The sequence below is a fragment of the Oncorhynchus kisutch genome, unplaced genomic scaffold (genome assembly GCF_002021735.2).
Source record: "Oncorhynchus kisutch isolate 150728-3 unplaced genomic scaffold, Okis_V2 scaffold1054, whole genome shotgun sequence".
NCBI lineage: Eukaryota > Metazoa > Chordata > Actinopteri > Salmoniformes > Salmonidae > Oncorhynchus > Oncorhynchus kisutch.
The window spans coordinates 52501-63728 of record NW_022262999.1 but is presented as its reverse complement, the minus strand read 5'-3'; the positions used below and the strand labels follow the sequence as shown (position 1 = coordinate 63728).

Below are 11228 nucleotides of genomic sequence, written 5' to 3'. Positions count from 1 at the left end.
AACATCACACAGGGACAGCTGATCAGCTGATCAACATCACACAGGGACAGCTGATCAGCTGATCAACATCACACAGGGACAGCTGATCAGCTGATCAACATCACACAGGGACAGCTGATCAGCTGATCAACATCACACAGGGACAGCTGATCAGCTGATCAACATCACACAGGGACAGCTGATCAGCTGATCAAGATCATCTATATATAAATCTGGAACCTGATTAACAGACAACATGACCGTCTCATATGAAATATATAGCATATACCTATCAAAATGACCTATTCATTTAGTTCATTAATGTAAGTAATTTAGCTAACTGACTGATTTGGTAACAAAATGACTTCTCCTCTTATAAGTGACAGTAAATTAGGCCTTCTTATTAGATGGAAGGTTGGCAGTAGACCTATTGGGAGGAGGACAGGAATCTCTGAGTGGGAGACAACCTTTATTATGATGTCATCCACCAGGGTAGCCTAGTGGTTAGAGTGTTGGACTAGTAACCGGAAGGTTGCAAGTTCAAATCCCCGAGCTGACAAGGTACAAAACTGTCGTTCTGCCCCTGAACAAGGCAGTTAACCCACTGTTCCTAGGCTGTCATTGAAAATTAGAATTTGTTCTTAACTGACTTGCCTAGTTAAATAAAGGTCAAATTTAAAAAAAAATCTAGTTGGATTCTAGGAGTGATGACAGTCTGCCTCGGTGTCACTCAAAGTAGGCAGAAGTCCAGATTTAAAAATCTCTGAATAATCAATCATTCACACAAAGCCTATAGGAAATTAAGTTACTGCAGGCTATTTGGCCTAGCCAATATCTGTTATCATGCATTAGGCCTATCATTGCACTGTGTGCCATATTCACATATCATAATGATGTTGAGAGCCTATAGGCTACACCATAATATACTGTACATGACGCAACACAAGATCACCAGAGATTGATTTGTAGCCTACACTTTATTCATGTACAGCCTATAAAATAACATTGCTGCAAATTTCAATCTTATAGGATAACTGACATTACATAATATCTGAAGATGTAGGACGACTGAGATCTACGCAGACTACTCGCCCCCTGAAAGGCCTGTCCGCTCGCGTACAATGTTGAATGGATTATTAGCAGGGCCGGGCGGTAAACCCGCCCCTCGTCTTCTTTAGCCACTGCCTGTGTTATTTTGGGATCGGGAACAAAGTATTTCGGTCTCAATGACAACATGAAGCACATATGAGTTATGAGAGAATGGTCTGACAGTACGCATCGATGCACAGATTTTAAGAGCACCTAATTGTATCCAAGATAGGCTATATGATTAATAACTGTAGCCTAGCCTATAGCCAATAGGACTAGCTCTTAGCATATACAGTGCCTTCGGAAAGAATTCAATCCACTTGACTTATTCCACATGTTGTGTTATAGCCTGAATTCAACATGGATTATAATGTATTTATTTTCTCACCCATCTACACACACTACCCCATAACAACAAATGGGAAACAGGTTTTTCAACATTTTTGCAAATGTATTGGAACTGAAATACAGAAATATTTCATTTTACATATGTATTGACACCGCTAAGTCAATACATGTTAGAATTATGTGTGGCAGTGATTACAGCTGTGAGTCTTTCTGGGTGAGTCTCTAAGAGCTTTGCACACCTGGATTGTACAATACTTGCACATTATTATTTTATTCTAGCTCTGTCAAGTTGGTTGTTGATAATTGCTAGACAGACATTCTCAAGTCTTGCCATAGATGTTCAATCCCATTGAACATTAAATGTCAACTTGGAAAGCAACTCCACTGTAGATTTGGCCCTGTGTTTTAGGTTATTGTCCTGCTGAAAGGTACATTTGTCTCCCAGTGTCTGTTGGAAAGCAGACTGAATCAAGTTTTCCTCTAGGATTTTGCATGTGCTTAGCTATATTCCAATTTTTTTTAACTCCCTAGTCCTTGCCAATGACAAGCATACTCATAACATGATGCAGCCACCACCATGCTTGAAAATATGAAGAGTGGTACTCAGTGATGTGTTGTGTTGGATTTGCCCCAAACGTAACACTTTGTATTCAGGACATAAAAGTTCATTTCTTTGCCACATTTTGTACAGTTTTACTTGAGTAACTTATTGCAAACAGGATGCATGTTTTGGAATATTTTTGTTCTGTACAGGCTTCCTTGTTTTTACTCTGTCATTTAGGTTACTATTGTGGAGTAACTACAATGTTGTTGATCCATTATTTGACTTGTTAAGCACATTTTTACCCCTGAATTTATTTAGGCTTCCCATAACAAAGCGATCGAAAACTTATTGACTCACATTACAGCTTTTCTTTTGAATGAATTTGGGTATTGTATTGTGTGTAGGCCAGTGACATAACATCTCAATTTAATCCAGGCTGTAAAACAATAGAATGTGTAAAAAAGTAAAAGGTTAGGCTCTGTAGGCTCCATCCCAACAGCTTGCACATTACCAGTGCCCCATAGGCATGATTCACACCCCCATTCAGACCCACCATCACCAAACAGTACTGCATCAAGTAAATGTCATTCATGGAGAGTTTGTCTCACTCACATGTTTGATGAATTATTATAAACTGGGTGGTTCGAGCCATGAATGCTGATTGGCTTACAGCAGTGGTATATCAGACCATACACCACGGGAATGATAAAACATTTATTTTGAATTACTCTAGTAACCAGTTTATAATATCAATATGGCGCCTCAGGGGTTTGTGGTATATGGCCAATATACCACGGCTAAGTGCTGTATCCAGGCACTCTGCATTGCGTTGTGCATAAGAAGAGCCCTTAGTCGTGGTATATTGGCCATATACCACGGCTCCTTGGGCCTTATTGCTTAAATAACCTATAGGCATGATGTCATTCATGGAGAGTTTGTCTCACTCATATGTTTCATTAATTAATAACCTATAGGCATGATGTCATTCATGGAGAGTCTGTCTCACTCAGAATGTTTAATCATGTAACGTTTTCTTTAGGTGAAGTAGAGGCGGACCAAAATGCAGCGTGGTGGTTATTCATGTTTTTTAATAAAGACACTAGACATGAATAAACTAACAAAAACAATAAACGTGGAAAACCAAAAACAGCCCTATCTGGTGCAAAACACAGAGAAAGGAACAACAAAAGCTACCTAAATATGGTTCCCAATCAGAGACAATGACTAACGCCTGCCTCTGATTGAGAACCATATCAGGCCAGACATAGAAATAGACAAACAAGACATCCAACATAGAATGCCCACTCAGATCACACCCTGACCAACCAAAACATAGAAACATACAAAGCAAACTATGGTCAGGGTTTGACAAATCAAGTAATTTGCTATACAGGCCTACGTTATTTCATCGAGATAATGACTTGTGTAAAATAATAACTAGAGGTACACTAAATCAAATATTATCTTTGAAATGTTTACATTTTTCTCTAATTTCCAGTCACAACATGTTTCAATACAAATGCACAGTTGCAGACCCAGGCAATTTCTCCCACTGTTGCATCAGATGGTCTTAATATTGAGCAAAAGGAGGAAGTGCGCATGTCCTCTTTTTTAGTGTGTAGCCCCTCTCTCACCATTGGTGGAGAAACACGTTGCGTTTGACAGGACTAATTACGCTTGCATCAGTCTACTCACAAATGCTACTCGTCTGAGAGTGTGTTCTCCCACGCTGCTCCAGGAACATTCAATTTTCTCACGAATTTACTGTTATTCAGTGTTCTGCCCCACAATTTCCATCAAAATGGAGAAGAAAAACGGACACACAATGACCGATTCGGTCTCCACCGACGACATCTTGGAGAAGAATGGAAAGAAGAAGAAAAGCTGTAAAGACAAGTTGATGAGATTTTTGAATAGGAATATGTTAGTGATAATGACGGTGTCTGGAGTTCTAGTAGGCGTCGGCCTCGGAATGATGGTTCGGAATATGAACCTAACCCGGGCGCAGATGACTTATTTTGCTTTCCCCGGTGAGATGCTTCTGAGGATGCTGAAGATGATTATCCTTCCTCTGGTCGTGTGCAGCCTGATCTCCGGCGCCGCCAGCCTGGACACGCGCTCCCTGGGAAAACTAGGAGGCATCGCGGTCTCCTACTTCCTGGTGACCACACTCATCGCATCGGGAATTGGTGTGTCCCTCGCCTTCATTATCAAACCGGGAGTCGGTGCCGGGGCTCTGAACACAAATAATCTAGGTCTCGAGAGCGTCAATACCAACAAGGAGACCACGGATTCGTTTTTAGATCTTGCAAGGTAACTGTTGCGGGGATGAGGTTGTTGTTTCAATAGGCTAATACATGTATTATGTTAAAGAGTGTTTCTTGAAAGGAAATAAGCTAGCATGGCTCAGGGGGTGAGATGACTGGGTAGTAGTAGAGTAAATGCGTGCTCCACTTATTCCCCCGGCCAATACTGTAGCCTATATAGGTTACACACATGAGAGCCAAGGCGCATGCTTGTTCCAGTACCTTACATGGAATTACATGGCACTCAGAAATCAAGAGACCTAGGCCTGGATATAGATGGTCATTGGTCAATATTTTGGGGGGAATTAGTTAACATATGTTTTTCATTTACGTGATTTGTTTATGCATAATGGTACGATATAAAGCAGTAAGTAAAACAAAACAGACCCTGACAGGAAGAATCAAAGCAAACAAACAACATAAAATAAATATTATAATAGCATTCCCATGAGACAAAGGTTCTAACACAGTGTGTCATTGGGTGTCTGCCTGTCTGCCGGTCTGTGTGTCTGCCTACCTAACTCCCTCTCTACCCGAATGACTGTCTGTGTGTATGTCTGTTGGTCTATGTGTCCAACTATCTGCATGTCAAACGCTCGGCCTGCCCTCCAATCTGTCTGCCTTCCTGTCTGTCTACCTGCCTGTCCATCTGTATGTCTGCATCTGAGGGAAAGCTGACAGCTGTTAAACCCAGGATTCTGTTCTGCACAAAGAAAAGTTATCTGTAGGGAAGCCCAAGCTACGCCACAGCTGGCGTATGTCAACTACACAGGCATGCTCACAACCATATAGCACAGCCATATATCCCAGCCATATATCCCAGCCATATATCACAACCATATGTCCCAGCCATATGTCCCAGCCATATGTCCCAGCCATATGTCCCAGCCATATATCCCAGCCATATAGCACAGCCATATAGCACAGCCATATAGCACAGCCATATATCCCAGACATATATCCCAGACATATATCCCAGACATATCCCAGACATATCCCAGACATATATCACAACCATATATCCCAGACATATATCACAACCATATATCCCAGACATATATCACAACCATATATCCCAGACATATATCCCAGCCATATATCCCAGACATATATCCCAGCCATATATCCCAGCCATATATCCCAGCCATATATCCCAGCCATATATCCCAGCCATATATCCCAACCATATATCCCAGACATATCCCAGACATATCCCAGACATATCCCAGACATATATCCCAACCATATATCCCAGACATATATCCCAGCCATATATCACAGCCATATATCCCTGTATGGCTGTACATGTATTCCAATACTCTATACATGTCACTGCTGGTGACTGAAAACACTTGTGCCTCTTATCATAATACACAGCATCAGGTATCAATGCAGACTGTCTGGGACAAGAATTCTCCTGTCCTGAAGTATTAGTGGTCTATTACAAACTGTCTGGGACAAGAATCTACCTGTCCTGAAGTATTAGTGGTCTATTACAAACTGTCTGGGACAAGAATCCACCTGTCCTGAAGTATTAGTGGTCCATTACAAACAGTCTGGGACAAGAATCCACCTGTCCTGAAGTATTAGTGGTCTATTACAAACTGTCTGGGACAAGAATCCTCCTGTCCTGAAGTGTTAGTGGTCTATTACAAACTGTCTGGGACAAGAACTTAATTTACTTTATCTTTAACTTTACTAGGCGACCCAGTTCAGATCAAATATCTATTTTACAAGGGAGAGCTGTCATAAGATAACATGGCTGTCCCATGTATCAGTGTCTAACTTATTAACGTCACTAATTGACAATTAGAGAGAGAGAGTAAACACCTGGTTTTCTCCTGTCTAAATCAGTCACTTATTGAAAGGTGAGAATGAAACACTTAAGGACAGCAGTGATGTAGTTTAACTATGTGGGTAGTGCCCCACCCCAGCATTATGTAGTGTAACTATGTGGGTAGTGTTGCACCCCAGCATTATGTAGTGTAACTATGTGGGTAGTGAACCACCCCAGCATTATGTAGTGTAACTATGTGGGTAGTGGGGCACCCCAGCATTATGTAGTGTAACTATGTGGGTAGTGATGCACCCCAGCATTATGTAGTTTAACTATGTAGTTTAACTATGTGGGTAGTGATGCACCCCAGCATTATGTAGTTTAACTCTGTGATGCACCCCAGCATTATGTAGTTTAACTATGTGGGTAGTGACCCACCCCAGCATTATGTAGTTTAATGCTATGGTGGTTCACTACCCACATAGTTATGTAGTTTAACTATGTGGGTAGTGTTGCACCCCAGCATTATATAGTTTAACTATGTGGGTAGTGAACCACCCCAGCATTATGTAGTTTAATGCTATGGTGGTTCACTACCCACATAGTTATGTAGTTTAACTATGTGGGTAGTGATGCACCCCAGCACTATGTGGTTTAACTATGTGGGTAGTGATGCACCCCAGCATTATGTAGTTTAACTATGTGGTTTAACTATGTGGGTAGTGATGCACCCCAGCATTATGTAGTTTAACTATGTGGGTAGTAACCACCCCAGCATTATGTAGTTTAACTATGTGGGTAGTGAACCACCCCAGCATTATGTAGTTTAACTATGTAGTTTAACTATGTGGGTAGTGAACCACCCCAGCATTGTGTAGTTTAACTATGTGGGTGGTGATGCACCCCAGCATTGTGTAGTTTAATTATGTGGGTAGTGTTGCACCCCAGCATTATGTAGTTTAACTATGTGCTGCACCCCATCATTATGTAGTTTAACTATGTGGGTAGTGAACCACCCCAGCATTATGTAGTTTAACTATGTGGGTAGTGTTGCACCCCAGCATTATGTAGTTTAACTATGTGGGTAGTGCTGCACCCCAGCATTATGTAGTTTAACTATGTGGGTAGTGTTGCACCCCAGCATTATGTAGTTTAACTATGTGGGTAGTGCTGCACCCCAGCATTATGTGGTTTAACTATGTGGGTAGTGTTGCACCCCAGCATTATGTAGTTTAACTATGTGGGTAGTGCTGCACCCCAGCATTATGTAGTTTAACTATGTGGGTAGTGTTGCACCCCAGCATTATATAGTTTAACTATGTGGGTAGTGAACCACCCCAGCATTATGTAGTTTAATGCTGGGGTGGTTCACTACCCACATAGTTATATAGTTTAACTATGTGGGTAGTGCCCCACCCCAGCATTATGTAGTTTAACTATGTGTGTAGTGATGCATCCCAGCATTATGTAGTTTAACTATGTGGGTAGTGTTGCACCCCAGCATTATGTAGTGTAACTATGTGGGTAGTGATGCACCCCAGCATTATGTAGTGTAACTATGTGGGTAGTGATGCACCCCAGCATTATGTAGTTTAACTATGTGGGTAGTGTTGCACCCCAGCATTATGTAGTTTAACTATGTGGGTAGTGAACCACCCCAGCATTATGTAGTTTAACTATGTGGGTAGTGTTGCACCCCAGCATTATGTAGTGTAACTATGTGGGTAGTGTTGCACCCCAGCATTATGTAGTTTAACTATGTGGGTAGTGTTGCACCCCAGCATTATGTAGTTTAACTATGTGGGTAGTGCTGCACCCCAGCATTATGTAGTTTAACTATGTGGGTAGTGAACCACCCCAGCATTATGTAGTTTAACTATGTGGGTAGTGCTGCACCCCAGCATTATGTAGTTTAACTATGTAGTTTAACTATGTGGGTAGTGAACCACCCCAGCATTATGTAGTTTAACTATGTGGGTAGTGAACCACCCCAGCATTGTGTAGTTTAACTATGTGGGTGGTGATGCACCCCAGCATTGTGTAGTTTAACTATGTGGGTAGTGAACCACCCCAGCATTATGTAGTTTAACTATGTGTTGCACCCCATCATTATGTAGTTTAACTATGTGGGTAGTGAACCACCCCAGCATTATGTAGTTTAACTATGTGGGTAGTGAACCACCCCAGCATTATGTAGTTTAACTATGTGGGTAGTGAACCACCCCAGCATTATGTAGTTTAACTATGTGGGTAGTGAACCACCCCAGCATTATGTAGTTTAACTATGTGGGTAGTGAACCACCCCAGCATTATGTAGTTTAACTATGTGGGTAGTGATGCACCCCAGCACTATGTGGTTTAACTATGTGGTTTAACTATGTGGGTAGTGGTGCACCCCAGCATCATGTGGTTTAACTATGTGGTTTAACTATGTGGGTAGTGATGCACCCCAGCATTATGTAGTTTAACTATGTGGTTTAACTATGTGGGTAGTGATGCACCCAAGCATTATGTAGTTTAACTATGTGGGTAGTATTGCACCCCAGCATTATGTGGTTTAACTATGTGGGTAGTGAACCACCCCAGCATTATGTAGTTTAACTATGTGGGTAGTGAACCACCCCAGCATTGTGTAGTTTAACTATGTGGGTGGTGATGCACCCCAGCATTGTGTAGTTTAACTATGTGGGTAGTGAACCACCCCAGCATTATGTAGTTTAACTATGTGGGTAGTGAACCACCCCAGCATTATTTAGTTTAACTATGTGGGTAGTGAACCACCCCAGCATTATGTAGTTTAACTATGTGGGTAGTGATGCACCCCAGCACTATGTGGTTTAACTATGTGGTTTAACTATGTGGGTAGTGGTGCACCCCAGCATCATGTGGTTTAACTATGTGGTTTAACTATGTGGGTAGTGATGCACCCCAGCATTATGTAGTTTAACTATGTGGGTAGTGATGCACCCAAGCATTATGTAGTTTAACTATGTGGGTAGTATTGCACCCCAGCATTATGTGGTTTAACTATGTGGGTAGTGAACCACCCCAGCATTATGTAGTTTAACTATGTGGGTAGTGAACCACCCCAGCATTATGTAGTTTAACTATGTGGGTAGTGAACCACCCCAGCATTATGTAGTTTAACTATGTAGTTTAACTATGTGGGTAGTGAACCACCCCAGCATTATGTAGTTTAACTATGTGGGTAGTGTTGCACCCCAGCATTATATAGTTTAACTATGTGGGTAGTGAACCACCCCAGCATTATGTAGTTTAACTATGTGGGTAGTGATGCACCCCAGCACTATGTGGTTTAACTATGTGGTTTAACTATGTGGGTAGTGGTGCACCCCAGCATTATGTGGTTTAACTATGTGGTTTAACTATGTGGGTAGTGATGCACCCCAGCATTATGTAGTTTAACTATGTGCTGCACCCCAGCATTATGTAGTTTAACTATGTGGTTTAACTATGTGGGTAGTGATGCACCCAAGCATTATGTAGTTTAACTATGTGGGTAGTATTGCACCCCAGCATTATATGGTTTAACTATGTGGGTAGTGAACCACCCCAGCATTATGTAGTTTAACTATGTGGGTAGTGAACCACCCCAGCATTATGTAGTTTAACTATGTGGGTAGTGAACCACCCCAGCATTGTGTAGTTTAACTATGTGGGTAGTGAACCACCCCAGCATTATGTAGTTTAACTATGTGGGTAGTGTTGCACCCCAGCATTATGTAGTTTAACTATGTGGGTAGTGAACCACCCCAGCATTGTGTAGTTTAACTATGTGGGTAGTGAACCACCCCAGCATTATGTAGTTTAACTATGTGGGTAGTGAACCACCCCAGCATTATGTAGTTTAACTATGTGGGTAGTGAACCACCCCAGCATTATGTAGTTTAACTATGTGGGTAGTGATGCACCCCAGCACTATGTGGTTTAACTATGTGGTTTAACTATGTGGGTAGTGGTGCACCCCAGCATTATGTTGTTTAACTATGTGGTTTAACTATGTGGGTAGTGATGCACCCCAGCATTATGTAGTTTAACTATGTGGTTTAACTATGTGGGTAGTGATGCACCCAAGCATTATGTAGTTTAACTATGTGGGTAGTATTGCACCCCAGCATTATGTGGTTTAACTATGTGGGTAGTGAACCACCCCAGCATTATGTAGTTTAACTATGTGGGTAGTGAACCACCCCAGCATTATGTAGTTTAACTATGTGGGTAGTGAACCACCCCAGCATTGTGTAGTTTAACTATGTGGGTAGTGAACCACCCCAGCATTATGTAGTTTAACTATGTGGGTAGTGTTGCACCCCAGCATTATGTAGTTTAACTATGTGGGTAGTGAACCACCCCAGCATTGTGTAGTTTAACTATGTGGGTAGTGAACCACCCCAGCATTATGTAGTTTAACTATGTGGGTAGTGAACCACCCCAGCATTATGTAGTTTAACTATGTGGGTAGTGTTGCACCCCAGCATTATATAGTTTAACTATGTGGGTAGTGAACCACCCCAGCATTATGTAGTTTAACTATGTGGGTAGTGATGCACCCCAGCACTATGTGGTTTAACTATGTGGGTAGTGGTGCACCCCAGCATTATGTGGTTTAACTATGTGGTTTAACTATGTGGGTAGTGGTGCACCCCAGCATTATGTGGTTTAACTATGTGGTTTAACTATGTGGGTAGTGATGCACCCCAGCATTATGTAGTTTAACTATGTGCTGCACCCCAGCATTATGTAGTTTAACTATGTGGTTTAACTATGTGGGTAGTGATGCACCCAAGCATTATGTAGTTTAACTATGTGGGTAGTATTGCACCCCAGCATTATGTGGTTTAACTATGTGGGTAGTGAACCACCCCAGCATTATGTAGTTTAACTATGTGGGTAGTGAACCACCCCAGCATTGTGTAGTTTAACTATGTGGGTAGTGAACCACCCCAGCATTATGTAGTTTAACTATGTGGGTAGTGTTGCACCCCAGCATTATGTAGTTTAACTATGTGGGTAGTGAACCACCCCATCATTGTGTAGTTTAACTATGTGGGTAGTGAACCACCCCAGCATTATGTAGTTTAACTATGTGGGTAGTGAACCACCCCAGCATTATGTAGTTTAACTATGTGGGTAGTGAACCACCCCAGCATTATGTAGTTTAACT

The 11228-nt window shown here is 41.7% G+C and overlaps 1 protein-coding gene across 1 annotated transcript in view; it reads left to right on the top strand.

The window, feature by feature from the left end:
- Nucleotides 1-3602: 3602 nt before the first annotated feature.
- LOC109876736 (neutral amino acid transporter A) overlaps nt 3603-11228 on the top strand; it is a 31552-nt gene continuing 23926 nt past the window's right edge. The window contains exon 1 of the mRNA XM_031817528.1: nt 3603-4273. Within this exon, the coding sequence (XP_031673388.1) occupies nt 3762-4273 (512 nt within the window). The 5' untranslated portion in view covers nt 3603-3761. The remainder of the gene's footprint in view (nt 4274-11228) is intronic.